This window comes from Ornithodoros turicata, unplaced genomic scaffold (assembly GCF_037126465.1).
Source record: "Ornithodoros turicata isolate Travis unplaced genomic scaffold, ASM3712646v1 Chromosome160, whole genome shotgun sequence".
NCBI lineage: Eukaryota > Metazoa > Arthropoda > Arachnida > Ixodida > Argasidae > Ornithodoros > Ornithodoros turicata.
In genome coordinates, this window is record NW_026999321.1 from 49,724 (window position 1) to 67,182 (window position 17,459).

Consider the following 17,459-nt stretch of genomic DNA (forward strand, 5'->3'; position numbering starts at 1 on the left):
CTCAATATGGATAATCAAGAACCATTTGCGCCCAACTCAATCGAGCGAGGTATTCTGCTTTTTTCGTGTAATGTATTCACCATTGGTTGCTAGGTATTCATTGAGCTTCGTGAGACAAGGTGCTAGTCTTTTCTCTTTGTCAGTTGTGCGATTACGCATCTTAATGTTGAAATGCCGTTCATAATGAATCTGTATTCTAATGTACTGTGTTGTAACGTAATAACATGTACAAATAAAACGGGAAAGCTGCGCGGGTATGCCACCACTATGTGCCACGATTCTTTCGGTGTCTAAGAAAAATTCCGTAAGTGGAACCTTCACCAAGCATATACCCCCACCTTGAAAGCTCGGCAGCCCCCAACAGTAAATTTCTGCGGAAATCACTGGTAGCAAGTGTAAAATAATGCAGCAATTTTGGCTTGTTTGTACGTGATCAGAGGTGGATTTTTCTGAGAGGGGTCCTGCCTTGGACAGTGTGCTATTACACCGCCATGGTCAATTGAAACTTTATGTAACGACTGAAACTGAGGGGGTCTGGAAATCCGCCCCCGTTCGTGATCATCATGTTACAAGCGCAACTTAACAAGGACAAAGAGGAGATGGGACGACACAGGGCTAATTTCCATCAATTTTATTGAATCATATCAGCGTTTTGTACCTGTACCCCTACTGGCTTCTTGCCCGTGTGTGTCAACTTGTGACGTTGCAGACACGTACTCCGGGTAAACGCTGCAGGACAGATATCGCACTTGTGTGGCTTCTCGCCCGAGTGTTTCCGCTTGTGGCACTGCAGCTTCGACCTCTGGGTGAATGCTGCAGGACAAAGATCACACTTGTACGGCTTCTCACCAGTATGATTCCGTATGTGATCCTTCAGGTGCTGCAGCCGAATGAACTTAGAGGGACAAAGATCGCACTTGTATGGCCTCTCATCAGAATGAATCCTTAAGTGCTCCTTCAGGTGGTGGAGCCGGATGAACTCCGAGGGACAGCGACTGCACTTGAACGGCCTCTCGCCCGTGTGTGACTTTTTGTGACTCTGCAGGTACGTGTTACGGATGAACTCTGCAGGACAGAGGTCACACTTGTATAGCTTCTCACCGGTATGAACCAGTATATGTTCCTTCAGATGGTGGAGCCGGATGAACTCAGACGGACAGCGATCACACTTGTACGGCCTCTCGCCCGTGTGCGTCTTCTTGTGAACCTGCAGGTATTTGCTACGCATGAACTCTGCAGGACAGAGATTGCACTTGTATGGCTTCTCGGCCGTGTGTGTCTTATTGTGACGCTGCAGGTCTGTGCCCCAGATGAGCTCCGCAGGGCAAAGATTGTCAGTGTGCCTGTGCATGTGGTTCTTGGCACACTCACACCTGGAGAACGTAGTTGGATTGAGGTCGCACTGGGGTCTCTTCTCTTCCTTCTGATCTTTCGTCACAAAGGGATGCTTCACGCTAGATGGCGATGCTGAGTCACAAGCGTGTGAGGGCCCGTGAGGAACGTGAGTGCTTGCTGTTGCATCTGAAATTGCAGAATAGGACAGTGAGGGTGCAGACGGGTTCGTATTATGCCGGCACACCTGTCACATTTGTTCACAGAATTGACAAACATGGGCAATCTTGGGCAACGAGGTTGTGCCAGAGCCAACGTGAAGCACAGAGATACTGCTTGTTATGTGTGTGCTTAAGAGGGTGCTAACCACTACGGAAAAGGGAAATTGCCAACGATTGACTACCACAGCGACCTGGCCACCACCAGCAATGCTTTGCAAGTTTTGAATTTTGTCCGTTCTTCTCGACGTTACTGAAATGCTCATGCGGAGCTGCACCTCTTTGTCTGACCTGTGACCTTGCATGTATTTTCGTATGACTAACTAAAATGCAGATGCGGTAGTGCCAATGCGGGGACTACCACACCCTGACCCTTGACCTCCACCCACAACACTGTACGATCGATACCCTCTACGACTTTGTATGCCCACGCATTTGTATGGCGTTACACTCCTCTTCCAAACTGATTTTGTCACAGCGCACCCACCCAACATTTCGAAGAGGGCAACTACCTTGGCCCTCCAGTCTATGTCACGATGCCTTTCGGGCTACGCGTCGCCGACCAGACCGTCCAAGTAAGAGAAAAAAAGTGTACGTAGTTTGCCTTTGCGTGCCTTCACGACGTACTCCTGGCCCGTTTTTCATCGAAAGAGCACCTCAACCACTCTCGCGTACTCTTTTCTCGCCTACATGAGCACACCGTCGACATCAATGCCGTGAAGTGCGAGTTTGGAGTTTCATCGTTCCTTGGCCACACCACTACACCTGATGGCATCTAAAGGAAATTTGCAGTGTGAAGAAATGAACGTACGACGAAGAGGAAGAAGGCAATGAGTGGAAGAGGACGATTTTTTTTTCTTCGTGGGCTCAAGCGGTAGGATACTGTAGTCTTACTCATAGAATAAGTTCTTAAAGATCGCAGTACTTCTGTTATGGTTAAGGCCTAAATCTACAAGGAAGAAGATGGTTCCGAAACCCGGGAGAACGCGAGACGAAGGACCCGTAACCATATTCGGGGTATCAAAAATGTCAACAGCTAGGCCTACCGCTTGAAGATGAAACAGATGGAAGGCCTAAAGTGGCCTCGCCAAGGTCTGACAGGTCTGTTGAGCCGCGCTGTCAAATAAGTTACAGAGAAGCTTGACGATGTATACATTACAGAAGACATCAAAGTACCTGTTGCACGGATCAAGCCTATGTGGTCAGTGGAGGCCATAGACGCGAATCAACAGGAGAGCTTCAAGTATACCGACGGTAGCCGTCGGTATACTTGAAGCTCTCCTGTTGCTTCAGGCTGTCAGTTCAGGCTGAAGCCAAATTCTTCTACCAGGAGTCAGACGTTAGCACCTCAGACATAGTCGAGACTGTCGAAGAAAGCTTGGAAGGTTGAACCATCAAACAAAGCTGCTCAAGCTGGACCTCATTAAGGCTAATCCCCTGTATAGCACCACCAAGCAAGTGTGCTAATAAGCACATTGACATACACTGACTCCGGAATGACATTATACCTGCATTTTGTATGGCTCATATGTGTACCTACAGTAACGCGAGAAAATAACTAGGTCGCGATCGACAACCTGTGTGAAGAGAATGGACTCAGGACAAGAGCTGCGCTGTCCTTTTGGCAATTCCCTTCACATTTCCTTACCGATCCATCTGTGTAAGCTTAGGTAATTCTATATCGCCGCAAATGCTTCACCCTGGGGCACCTGCAGCTACAGTGCAATAATAATAATGTACCGACAATAATATACCGATGTCTCCGATATATTTTCGTGTTCCTGTTCCAAAAGACACGACGCTTTGTTTATCTGCTGTCACACGCTCACTTTTGTTTTTCCGTGGATTATATGACAGAAACTAGCCTCGTGGTCAATACTGTGCAGTAAGTTATACGTATAGGTTCGTATAGGTCTGTTAGTGTTTCGCAAATGTGAGCTAAAAAAGAGCTGAAGGAGGGACTGATGGTAGTGGCATGCCTGGGTTGGGTCTCAGACACAGGGTTGGCCATAATATTAATTCTGAACTTTCTAAAAAGAGCTACAACGTGGATTTCAATGAAATTTGTGGCATTTGCATGTTCACCACCCAGGCTGTCAAATGAGCCAAGAGTACAAAATTGCATCCCTGTTGCGTTACAGTCCCTCTAAAAGCCGCTTGGACGCTGGAACCTGCTCGCTGCGCTGCCGTTTCTGCCTTTCTCTTCTCGGTACTGCTCTTCTACCGGCACATGTCCTGCATTCTCTTTCTATGCCTTCGTGGAGAGGAGGGAAGAGGTCACGTGATGCAGCATGATACCCCTTTTTGTGCATGATACCTGCAAACGCTGCAGGGGCGTAAAGAGCACACTCGCGTACCAAATGCGGAGTGTGTGCGTAACCACTTCAAGTGCCACTACGGACTAAATCTCGTGTCTTCAGAATCCCACCAATGTTGCTGAAATCTTCTTGCCTCACTTTGCAATCCTGCAAACTATTTTGGCTCTACGTGACGTGAAAGCTGGAGAAAAATAATTTTTGAGAACTGTGACGTCATGTCAGTCTCGGACGGAGCGCCTGGCTCTCACCTGGCAACATTGTTGCCCTTCGCGTCTACCGGGGGGGCTCACCTTTGCACTCCGTGAGCGGAGCCCCACGTGACCTATCATCAAGAAGGCACAAAGGAGGGAGAAGACATCTCTCGCGTTTCCCCCTCTTTCGATCCGCCTCACGTGACCCTCCCGGGACGCCGGCGTCGTGGCTAGGAGAAGAGTGCCCTCTCCAGAACATGACGTCATTGTAATTTGTGGGATTATGATTACGTCACTCGCAAGTCGCATCATCGAAACTGGTGGAGGCTCAGCAGATCAAAAACTGACGGAAATGCACAGCGTTCGTAAACAGGATGGAAATTTCGGGTATGGAATCCTTGAAGCACCTTCTTTTCATGAACTAACTAAAATAAACGCTGTTTTCTGAGTCCAGAGTGTCAAACACTTGCGCTGAAGAGCAGCCACTTAACGCGCACAAAGCTTGATTGACCGCTTGAGCGAAGTGACTGCCAATGACGACGTTGCTCTCAGCGGCCATTGCTATGGAAAAGAGCCGCGTGAGCAGCCAGTGGTAGCTAGAGGAGACCTGCTGTGATTGGTGGACGGTACGCTTGCGATGAGGCATTAAGGAGACCTTCCATATCTAGGCAGCATGGCCCAAGGGCACAAGCACCAACCACAGAGCAGAACCCAGCAGCAACCCCGGACCGATAACCATTGGATGTGACACCTCCCCCTTCTAATTTTTTTAAAATTTAGACAGTTTGTCTAGATTCCGCATGTGGTGTCCTCGAGATGTCCGCCCTGATAAAAAAAATGGGACAAGCTGGACCTGAACTTAGTAGATACCGTTTGTTCATATCATACAGAAAATACTGGGGCCGACCACAATAATGGCATCACATTAAAGGAGTACAGAGGGCCATCAAAAAAAATTCAGATTAACACATCTGATGAAAGTGTGTGCGTCATTATACTGAATAGCGCGAAAGGTTTTGATGTGTGCAATTTGTTACCCAGAAAAAAACTCGCATAAACATAGCTCCGCGCCTTCACCCTTAACTCGCCACTCCAGTTATAACGAGGATGAGGAGGTGTGATGGCACGTCACCGATGACGGCATAAGGAGACTCGTTCTGGTTTGCCGGTCAGATGGGGTCAGCGCATTGTCCCTTTGCCGCCGTAAACATGTTTTGCAAGTTTTCCCGGAGAATTGGGGATAGAAGGAGCGGCCAAAGCATTACCGAGCAAGGAGAAAGGCTTTATCAGAACCCCGAACAGCCGAGTAGCAGACGACAGCGGAGTAGCAGACAACATTTCCCCAGGCAGATCACAGGCTGGTACTGCTCTTCACCACCGTTGCACACGGTCGCTTTTTGCGGAGTATTTTAAATTCAATTTCTGCGATAATTATGACTCTGTGGTGTAAATTACTTCGCATGGTGCATCTTACTGGTAAACTTAACAGTTTTATAGGAAGAAAACTGGGTGTTAAAAATGACTTCTGTGCTACTTTAAAGGGCTGCATCCTTTACCGTCGATGTCAAAACTATGGCATCATTTTATTCCTCGTTGACCAACGACCACGGCACTGAAAACCCTACGTGAAAGAATTCCGTGCTTTGACTGCTATTTGAATGCATACGTGACAAGAGCAGACACCAAGATGATCAGAGACTCTGGAAAGAGGCCAAAATGTAATTCCCTACCATAAAAAACTCTCACAGTAACTAGAAACCAAGCCAGCGAAAGAAGGCACCTCAACATGTGAGCCGTCGTGATCCACATGGTAGGCCAAGGATATGTTACTGTGTCTCCCACGCGTTACGTGCACTGTTCATTCATGTTGCAGCACAAGGTTTAAACCGAACGATACTCATTCCCAAGGAGTCCAAGTGCACAGTGGGTCATGGCAGACAAAAGAAACAGTTCTCACACGGCATGGCACACGGAACCCAGCGGAAGCAACCCAGCCAGCTCCTCCGGCACATATGCAGAACCTCCTCGGCGGCCCTTCTCAAGGAGCTCTTTCTGCAAAGGCTTCCGCCTAATGTGCAGATGATCTTGGCCCCTGTCACCAACCTGTCGTTGCAAGAACCAGCCGCCCATACAATCTCACGCAGCGCGCCAGGATGATCGTGACAAATGTAGGGTGCCACAGATCTTTAAAATTCAAGGACAAGTACAGAGTCTGGCAAAACCAAACAGTGATGTATGTTTCTGGATGTGACAGTCCTTTGAATGAGAGACGAACAACATGCATCTATATGTGGTCCCCTCCCCCTTTTCTCCTCCTTTCCTCTCGTGACAGATGCTTATCCTCTTCACTTCACTTCACTTTGTTTTATTCAATTTGTATTATCTAACCGATAAGCTCATCCATTTCGTTTCCACTTTTCGTTTTCTATTTGCCCGTCCCCGTATAGTTACTTCATCAGCTGATGAGACATCGAAATTAAAATAACCGGAATAAGCTAAGCAGTGCTCACCAGAAGAAAATCACAAGTAGTACTTCAAATAGATTTCAGAATACGTATACAGTCAACCCTCGATTTATGGACCTTTGATTTATGGATTCCCTCGTTTTATGAACACGAGCACGGGGAACCAAACTTTGTCCATTCATTTTTTCCTCGTTTTATGAACCTCGATATTCGAATAATGAACGGAATTTCTGGGAACCAACTAGGAGTTGCCCAGCGTTTTTGCCCTGAATTTATGAACGGATCGTTCCGAGGTCAACAGAAACCTTCAAAGGGATAATTCCGTGGTCTTATGAATGACGCCTGAACGGACAAAACGTTTTCCAGGTATTGCACCCTCGGTTCTTAACCCCTCGAAATCCAAACAACAAACGGGTTTTCCGGGCTCGCACAAGGTGCGACCAAGTGTTCCTGACCTCAGTTGATGAATAAGGTGGTCGCTGTCACCCGGAGATTAATAAACGGAGGTTAAAAATCCCGGAGGAAATCCGAGACCAGTCCAGTGCGAATGTGGTGACATCTCTTCTTTCCAAGATTGACACAGCGGAAGGCATGGTCCAAAGCAAAATTAAACAATTTAGTATTGCATAATAAACAGAGTGTGAGTGCGCTAACGTCTGTTCTTCCTGAGAATGATACAGCAGAAGGCATGGCCAAAAGCAAAATTACACAATATATGTAGGGCCTGACTTTTTCGGGTTTTATTTTTGGCCAAATTCGGGGGGTAAATATCGGGTGATATTTTTCATTCGAAAATTCGGGTGTATTCGGGTTAAATCCAGTTATGGCATATTCTGTCGTCAGGAATTCGGGTGTATTCGGGTGATTTTTTTTTGTTTAATAAAAATTTGTCTGAACATGGAACTAATGTTTAGCAATGTTATGAAACTTTATTTTAATGCACACTTATGAGCGTGCCACGCTACCCGGATGTTTTCGGGTAGATTCGGGTTAAACCCGAATTTTACAGATTTCGTTCGGGGGGTAAATATCGGGCGGATACGGGTTTAACCCTAAAAAGTCAGGCCCTAAATATATGGCATTATAAACACAATCCCAACTCGGATATACTGTTCCATTTGCTCGATAGTACTCAGTTAGCTGAATTTTCGATTTATGAATCCCTCGATTTATGAACGATTTTTCGGGGAACCGAGGGTGTTCATAAATCGAGGGTTAACTGTACACGTAAAAGCATTGCGTTTTGTCACGGCTTCAAAGCTTACCAACCAAAAAGGAAAACACCGAGTGAAGTGGGGCAGCACCGAAATGGAGCAGAAACGAAAACAACAATGGTGGTAATGGACAGAGGTGAGTGCGGGTAAACGAACTTGGACCCGCGCATATGTGACCCGCACCCGCAAGAATTTTATCCGGGCGACCCGCACCCGGAGTGCCGTCTGCATACCCGCATTGGGACCCGCAGGGGGACCCGCAGGGGGAAGTGTTCCTCGTCCATTTTACCGCTGTTCCAATTTTAAAACAATAGAAATTCTGAGTGTTGGCTACGTGTGTCTGAGAGGCTTCAATCGTATGCCAATAAAACTGCAATTCACCAGAGAGCACTTGCCTGCTGCAGTCTTGCACATGGATTTAGACGGCCAATGACAGGGCACTGCTGAGCTCGCGTGTGACAGAGAGGGATCACTTAGTTGGCCATGGAGTGAGTGCAATGCGGGTGTACCCGCATTACCCGCGCTCGCATTGCGGGTACACCCGCGTTTTGCCCGCTACCCGCGGCGATCTCCAATTCCTACCCGCAAATCGTGACGATGTGCGAGTAACCGCGGGTACCCGCGGGTATACCCGCGCTCAGCTCCAGTAATGGAAACTGACACAGAAACAAATGGGCTAGCAACAGTGGCAGTAACAGAAACAAAACAGATCCCATTACATCTCCTCGTTTATTAGTGGATTAAGCACACGTCGGCCATAGAAATCATGAGGCGTGGGTCTGGGTGTATACGTCTGAGCTGTCGCGGCACTTTTGCAATTTTTGCGTCGTTGCGTGACAACGAGTGTGCCGTTTTGTCCAGAAAGTGTGTGCCTGGAAAGTGTGTGCTGATATGTCTTGCACTATGGATCAGGCCACGACTGATGGAAATACAGCTTTGGAAATCTGGAAATCCAGCAGTTCAGAGTGCATAGGGGCGTCTTTTTGTGCGTGCTTGTCTTCGTCTTCCCACCACATTTTTCTTTTTTTCAATATTTTAGATGTGTCATTAACCCTGCCAGGTCATAACTCTTTTGAACCACAGTCTGTTCGTGCATGTGAGGTGAGTTTTAAACGTCACGCAGGAATAAAACGTGGAGGGGTACAGTTCGCACCTGCGCAATCTTTCCTCTTCTTGGGGTTCCGGGGTAGAGGACACGTGGCAGGACAGAGGTTACACCTGTACAGCTTCTCACCCGCATGTCAGCAGGACCGAGATCACATATGTGGCTTCTTGTGAGGCTGCAAGGGCAAGCACTGGCAGAACGCTGAAGGACAGTTTGTCAGTTCATGTGGCACTGCAGGTTATTGCTCCGGATGAGCTCTGTAGGGCAGAGACAGCACTTGTATGGCTTCTCACCCATGTGTGTCTTCTTGTGACGCTGGGGGTGCATGCTTAGGGCAAACTCTGCAGGACAGAAATCGCACTTGAATGGCTTCTCACCAGTATGAATCCACGTGTGTTCCTTCGGGCAGTGCAGCAGGGTGGACTCAGAGGGACAGAGACCGCACTCGTATTTCCTTACACCAGCGTATGTCTTGTGACGCCTCAAGTTCGTGCTGTAGCTGAACTCTGCAGGACGGAGATCACACTTGTACGGGTTTTCACAAGTATGGGTATGTATGTTATTTTTCACGTGTTGGAGCCGGGTGAACACAGAGGGACGAAGACTGCACTTCTACAGCTTCTAGCCGAGTGTGCGTCTTTTTGTGACGCTGGAGGTGCGCGCTCAGGATGAACTCTGCAGGACAGAAATCGCACTTGAACGACTTCACACCAGTATGAATCCACGTGTGTTCCTTCAAGCTGCGCAGCAGGGTGAACTGAGTAGGACAGAGATCGCACTTGTATTCCCTTACACTAGTGTGTGTCTTTTCATGACGCCGCAAGTCTGTCACGTAACTGAATGTTGCAGTGCAGAGATCGCACTTGTACGGCTTCTCATCAGCATGAGTACGCATGTGATTCTCCATGTCCTGGAGCCGCGCGAGCTCAGCGGGACAGAGACTGCACTTGTACGGCCTCTCGCCCGCGTGTGTCCGCGTGTGGCGCCGCAGGTGCGCTCCGTGGCTGAACTCTGCGGCGCAGACACTGCACTTGTGCGGCTTCCCGCCCGTGTGCGCCCTCCTATGAGACCGCAGGTACGTGCTCCGGACGAACTCGGCGGGACAGAGGTCGCACTTGTACGGCTTCTCGCCCGTATGAATCCGCATGTGGTCCTTCAGGTGCTGCGGTCGGGTGAACTCGGAGGGACAGAGGTCGCACTTGTGTTGCCTCGTGTTGCCTCCCGCGTGCACCTTCTTGTGGTACTGCAGGCTTGAGCTGTGGCCGAACGCCGCAGGACAGAGGTCGCACTTGTACGGCTTCACACCCGTGTGTATCCTGTTGTGACGCTGCAAGCTCGTCTTGTGGCTGAACTTTGCAGGACAGATGTTGCAGCTGTGGAGCGTCTTCTCAGTGTGCTTCTGCGTGTTGTCCTGGGCACTCTCAGACCGGCAGAACGTTGCTGGGCGGAGGTCGCACTCGGGCCCCTCGCCTCCCTTCGGGTCGTCCGCCATGACAGGGTGGTTCGGGCTGGACGCCGACGACGACGACGTGTCGCAAGTGTCTGTGGGCTCACCTTTAACATTAAGCACGCGACTGCTCGCTGTTGCATCTGAAATTTCATAAACGGAACAGTGAGAGCGCAGACGGGTTCGTACTATACTGGCACAACTGTCACATTTGATTGATTGATTGATTGATTGATTGATTATGTGTTTAATGGCACAAAGGCAACAAAGGCCATAGAGCGCCAAAACTATGCTGAGTGTGTCGGAGACGATTATCGGAAAGATGACGTGAGAGAGAGTGTGGTAGTTAAAACCTATCTACAGGTATGAGCGATGAGCGATGATTGATTGACTGTCACACTTGCCGACAGAAATGACACACGCGGGCAATCTTGAGCAATCGAGATTCACGACATTCACGTGCTGCTGCACGACACGTGGAGCGAACCAACTTGAAACGCAGCAATGCCGCTTGCTGTATGCGTGCCGAAGGTCTGGACCCTAGTGTGCGTGCTATGAGCGGAAGGAGAGAGAGTACGAAGATGTGGGCGCCAGAGTGGGCTGACGTGCACCGCGTCACAGAGCCGTGTATGCCAAAGGGAGTCTGGCCATTAATGGAACATGCCTATACCTGGAGCTCCACCCACTTTTTGAGCGCTCTGGCCAATCACGAGCCAAAATACAGTTCGCTATTAACCCCAGGCTATCCAAGCTATATATTACCTGTATTAACTGGGTGCCGACATTTTCGGGAAACTGGATTGGATTAGATTGCATAGGATATTCCCTGACGACCTAGCAACATAATGGATTTTGCATCCACTTTTAACGGCGCCATCTGGATGGTGAGGGGCACACCGGGAAGACGCAGAATAGCAGAAGGCAGAAGTAGCAGAAGCAGAAGTGCTTGCTAGCAGAACTGATTGGCCGGCAGAACCGCTAGTTGGAACAGACTGCCGGTATTATACGTATTTTAACTATGAAACATAACAAGACTGAACCAAGAACGGGCAAAGGTGTGTTTATGGATAAAAGTATGTCATAAAATGAAAATTTTTGGCCATTTGTAGCGTTTTTCTCGCTATTTGCCTGTGATCGCTGTCGTTACTAGGCCTAACAAGGACGACGAAACATATTATTTTAGGGTAAACATCGGCACTGGAGCGTAATTTAAAGGTGATTTGCAAGATAATTGCAACAGAATGTACACTTACGGAATAAAATTGACGTAATTTGTGAAAAAAAATTGTCATGAAATCCTCGCTTCGCCGTTCCAAGCTACGCCGCCATTTTCGGGAAAATTTTGGTGTCATGGCGGCCCACATAGAAAACAGCAGCCAATGAAAAACGCTCAATTTGATTGACAGGTCGAGCCCCTTTTTTAGGCTCCTCCTAATGGCCAGACTCCCTTTGGCATACACGGCACTGCCGCGTCATTCTCCTACAGTTATCGTAAGACAACAAATTTGGGCGTCCTCAGTCAGTTATCCGCAAGCCATCCATCAAAGCAACACCCCACGTGATAAAAATTTTGGCACAAGCAACAACGTGGTTTGATAAACAAGCGCATTACAATTGGAAACCCTAGGAATTTTATCCTTTTTTCCGCGATTATTTTTATATACCTGTTTCCGGTATTCATTCTTGTGCCAACAGTAAGCTAGTCATGAGCGAGCTGGGACTGTGCGTCACTCAGGGGCGGATCCAGGGGGGGGCCCTGCCCCCCCCCCCCCCCGAGACATACCTCTATCCCCCATTCCGGCAGATTTTCCTGCCGCACGCTCTGTTTTCCGCACACGCCGCACGGTGGCGTTCCGCTACAGCTTGCTAAGCTTCGCAACATGTAGATCATAAATAATGTTGTGGTGTGAAATGAAAGCGCAGCAGCTCGCCGTCTTACATGGCGACCCCCCCCCCCCGTCTTCACTCTTTTTTTTTTAGTGCCCCCCCCCCCCCCCCCCCCCCCCCCCGAGGATCTTCCCTGGATCCGCCCCTGGCATCGCTGTTTTTTTTTTTGAGTACTTGGCAGTCATGAATCTGGAGTTGTCACGTAGGTATATGTTAGGCATAGAAGTTTTTGAATGTCCCCGGTGTATTTGCCCCCTTACCCCAGAATCTTCCACTTATCATCACACAAGCCTAAAAGTTAGCTCCCATTGGTCAGATTGTTTGAAAGGGAAAAGAAAGGCAATTTTCAATGAGGCATTTGCATTTTGAGCATTGCCTGTACCAAAACAAAAAATATCGGAGCTCATATTTGCAATGTTAGAGTCACCTAACAACCTGCATCATTTTTCTTGATATTTGAAATTACATAACTGTGACTCCAGAAATGAAATCTGGCGGTCTACGTACCATACCAACTGACGCTCAGCTCCCATTGAAGTCACGCGTTTCAATGGGTGAAAACGCCCAGTTATTGGGACATATGAACGTGCGCAGAAGTAAAAAAAAAATCAGGCCTCGCTGCAGGAATAGCGCAGAGCGGGGTTAACACCGTCATTCTTCCTTTTTTTGAGGGTATACATAGAGATGCGAAGCCCCGGAAAAAAAAATTAAAATTTTTGGGGAAAAAACGTTTTTGTTTTTTTCCTCGCCTCCAGAACAACTGCCCAAAACTTCCAGGCGACAAAATTCAAAAATTTAAATTTTCGTGCCTTCGATGCGTTCCAACCTGCCAACAGTGCCTTGGGTGCCTCTAATCCGCCAACCACCACCAATTCCGCCATTTTTTCCGATTTTTCGGAAAAAACCCGAAAGAAACCGATTTTTTTCGAGCGACTCAAAATTTCCGGAAATCTTCCATTTCTAGGTACACGTAGCTGGTCTGAATTGAACTGCCGCTTTGGCTGGCAGTTCAGGGGTGCGTCCGCGTCTTTTTTGTACGTGTCCTTGTCCCCGCAATCTACGTATGGCAGTCTACGTAATGCACCAGCTGATGCACATGTTCTATCAAACAACAAACTCCCCAAAGCAGTCGTCGAACACTTTAACGTTCCTGGTCACAATTTTGACAACATTAAACTATACATTCTAGAAACCGGGTTTAGATCCACACGTGACAGACGTGATAGGGAGTCTTATCTCATGTACAAGTTCAACGCTCTTCACCCGTCCGGTATCAACAAATCACAAGGCACCCTAGAAACACTTCACAAATAAAATATGCTTTTCCCTTCTACCTCCATTATCATCTGTTATGTTCTGCATGGCCACTGCTTTCTACTTCCTTTATTGTATGCCACAACTTTGCATTAGAAATATATAAAAAAAAAAAGTTGCTGGTTCTGGAATTTTCCCCACGTAATCACTAACCTCCTTATCTTTCACTATGCTTGCCAATTCTTGCCTGTTGTCCCGTTTCGTCCACGTGTTCGTGAACCTTCCATTTTTCTGTAACCGGTCTGTAGCCTAGATCACCACGTTCACATAATCCCCTCCACATTCTAACAAAGCAGCCATTCACTCCGGCCGTAAAACCCCGTACGGAACCTTTCTTCCCTCCGGGCTGTTGACCCACAATTCGCCTTGAACCTTTAAACACGTCACACCTAACCCTTTAAATACCATGCCAATGATGAGGACGGTGCCCAGAAGAAGAACGGTCTCTGTTCGAAATATCGGCGGCTTCTGTTCTGAGGCAACTCCTTCCTACATTCTACCGGTTCGCTGGATTTCTACCCATCTATGTTCTATCAAAGTTGTGTAATTTCAGTGGGAGAGGATGCCCGGTAATTGAAACACATGAACACGTGCAACAGTTTGCTCAATCGAGATTCGTCCGTTGCACCCGACTTCAGAGTGTGCATCGGCCTGGAGGTGCCTGACTGGACGCCGGCCAGCGAGCTGCTGGTGTGTCAGGGGGATGTTTAGACATTAAAGGAGTACAGAGGGCCATCCAAAAAAAATTCAGATATACACATCTGATGAAAGTGTGTGTATCATTATACCGAATAGCGCGAAAGGTTTTGATGTGTGCAATTTGTTTCCCAGAAAAAAACTCGCATAAACATAGCTCCGCGCCTTCACCCTTAACTCGCCACTCCAGCTATAACGAGGATGAGGAGGTATGATGGCACGTCACCGATGACGGCATGAGGAGACTCGTTCTGGTTTGCCGATCAGTGGGGGTCAGCGCCTTGTCCCTTTGCCGCCGTAAACCTGTTTTGCCAGTTTTCCCGGAGAATTGGGGATAGAAGAAGCGGCCGAAGCATTGCCGAGCAAGGAGAAAGGCTTTATCAGAATCCCGAACAGCCGAGTAGCAGACGACAGCGGAGTAGCAGACAACATTTCTCTAGACCAATCAGCGAGCGTCATCCTTATAGCGTCAGCGCGAGGTTCTAGGCAGATCACAGGCTGGTACTGCTCTTCACCACCGTTGCGCACGGTCGCTTTTAGCGTCGTATTTTAAATTCAATTTCTGCGATAATTATGACTCTGTGGTGTAAATTACTTCGCATGGTGCATCTTACTGGTCTACTTAACAGTTTTATAGGAAGAAAACTGGGTGTTGAAAATGACTTCTGTGCTACTTTAAGGTGTGTGCATGTGTGTGTAATTGATTTTCATAGCACAAGGGCAACTTGAGCCCAAGACCGCCAAATCAATGACTTAACGACTATGGCAGAAGCCTTGCAACACGCGAAACAAGGGTAACGCTGCAGTCTCTTAGGCTAGCGCAGAGGTTCGGGAAATGCAGGCCCTTCACGTCCTCCTATTGGCCCCCCACCTATTCGCTCTGGGTGTGCTGAATTGCAGCTACCAAAATACTTCCGGGCAGTGCCATAGTTTCATTTCAAAACTTGTTTGGCCATCGTAAGAATCGTCCAAGTTCGAAAACATTGCAAGAAACAGAAAGGAAGAGTTGAGATCGCAATCCCTTCCTGAGAAAGAGCCGCCAGAGGCCAGAGGAGCCGGTTGCCCTTGGCAACCGAGAAGCAGCCAATCTTAATGCACGCGGAGATCACACGGCACGGATTCTCGCTTGGGGACCCTGGAACTTTCCCTCTCCGTCAGAGTGCTTCTCAGTTTCTCAAAAGTCGGGTGCACGGGAACTTTCAATAGGAGTAAAAATACTTTCGATTGGTTCACAGATGGCGTGTCGCTCGGTCGCATAATTCCTGGGATGCGGCAGTTCGAAAAACGACGATTTTTCGGCATTTTCACGATATTGCCCGCCACCGTGCCTCAGAAAAAAGCGAATTTTGAGGGACTTTGGGGCGGATTTGAAGAAAAATACTTTGGGATCACATTCAAGATAGATTTTTCTCACCAAAACCGTTATTTCCAGAAAACCAGTTTCGTTTTTTCGTTTCTTTTTTGTTTTTCGCACTTTTTTTTTTTGCGAGAGCTGATCCAAGCGTACCCCCTTAAGCGTTCAGCTTACATAACATTGCTATACAACCGTTACTTCTAAAAGATGTACTTGCGCCACAGGAACAAGAAACGCGTCACTACAGCGGTGTGCACTAACGTGTAGAACGCTCTGCTTCCTCATGGTCTGCAAGGTAAGCGAGGCTCACTGTCTTACGAGGATAGAGACAGCACGGCCAAGAAAGAGGCACGAAGGAGAACAGATATATTCTCCACTTGGGATGGCGATACTGGCGTTTGTGATGCTGCCGAACTCATCGCAGACAACGTTGACCGGGTCACGACCGAAGAAACGGATGAGGACCCGTCTGGCACATTACGTCCTACCCCCCGAAGTTCTTGCTTGCCCGTAAATATAGCCGAGTCCGGGCAAGTAAATTCGTAACTGCACCCGCAATTACACCCGAGACGTGGGATGCTGGTGCGCTTGCACCAACCGCAGACGCCAGTGCAGGAACACCCACATCTTTGCTCGCAACGCCACTGAATACAGTCAAACCTCGCTTTACGAACACCCTTCGTTTCTCAGAAAATCGTTCGTAAATCGAGGTATTCGTAAATCGAGGTCCGAGGTGTGCAGTGCACAAATAGCTCACAGAACAACGGGAAATTGATTTGAATGCGTTCTATTTTTGAAAATACTGCGTAATTGTGCTTTGCACCATACTTTCTGCAGGGTCTATCCTGTTTAGAGGAGATGACAGAAGTCTGACACTTGACTCATCCACCCGGTCCTCAAAGTACCGTATCGCGCGCGGATGAGACTGTTTCCAACGGCAAATATCACGCTTGTCACCGGCTGTCAGGACTGAACGCCTTCTCTTGGAACGGCAAGATGTTTCCATCTCGGAGACCTGGTCCAAACTCACAACCGTTCTGCTGTAAACGCCCGAATTATTCTTTCAGGAAATGGTGAATCATGTTTGTGGAACGTAGTGACGTTGGGACATTGTATGTTTGACCTTGGCAGCATGTACTGAGGAACTTTCATTATCCTCCTGTCCATTGGCCTGTCCTGTACGTCCATAGCTCCGTTCGTATATCGAGGTCAGAATGGCTTGGCTACTTTGGGTCCGTTCCCTAATAATCCGTTCATAGTTCGGATATCGAGGGTTCGTAAAACAAGGTAAAAATACACAGAAAAAGTTTGGTTCCCTGTGGAGCCGTTCGTAAGTTGAGGGAATTCGTATATCGAGGGTTCATAAAACGAGGTCCGACTGTAGACCTCTCCGGGTTTGTAAACAAATGACGTCGTAGTGTTCGACGGTGCCACCGATGCGGTAGAGTTGAACTATGGTGGAAGCTAGGGGGGCAAACAAGGTCGCACGCAAAAGCCACGACCTTGAGGGGATTATAATGGTCCCTGAAATGGACGCGACATTTAGTCCTACTCTTCTTTCAATGGGAGGCAGCGAACAAGTGCTCGTTCGTGGAAACCAGGCCTCCCCTTTTGATTTGTTTCAGTTTCAGTTTCAGTCTGTATACCAACGTAATGATGACGTTGCTCGAGTAGAGTTCTATTTCTACTCTCAAACTGCAGATCTGTGAAACGAGTCATAAAAGAGAACGATATATCATCCACAATGAAGGTTGGGTCTGAGAGCGTAATGCAGTTGAGTTAACAAACAAACGTCGATTTAGGCAGCGTTCACACGAGGCAACTTTTTGCAGCAACTATGAGCAACTTTGGAGTTGCTGTCAGCCGGCAACCTCCAGCAACTCGAGTTGCTCCGAGTTGCTGCGAATCGCTCCCGGAC

General features: G+C 48.1%; 1 protein-coding gene across 1 annotated transcript in view; it reads right to left on the reverse strand.

Moving 5' to 3' along the window:
- The window catches only part of LOC135372695 (zinc finger protein 845-like), a 36,515-nt gene that overhangs the window by 7,516 nt on the left and 11,540 nt on the right, over positions 1–17,459 (reverse strand). The window contains exon 5 of the mRNA XM_064606192.1: positions 633–1,521. Within this exon, the coding sequence (XP_064462262.1) occupies positions 633–1,521 (889 nt within the window). The remainder of the gene's footprint in view (positions 1–632; positions 1,522–17,459) is intronic.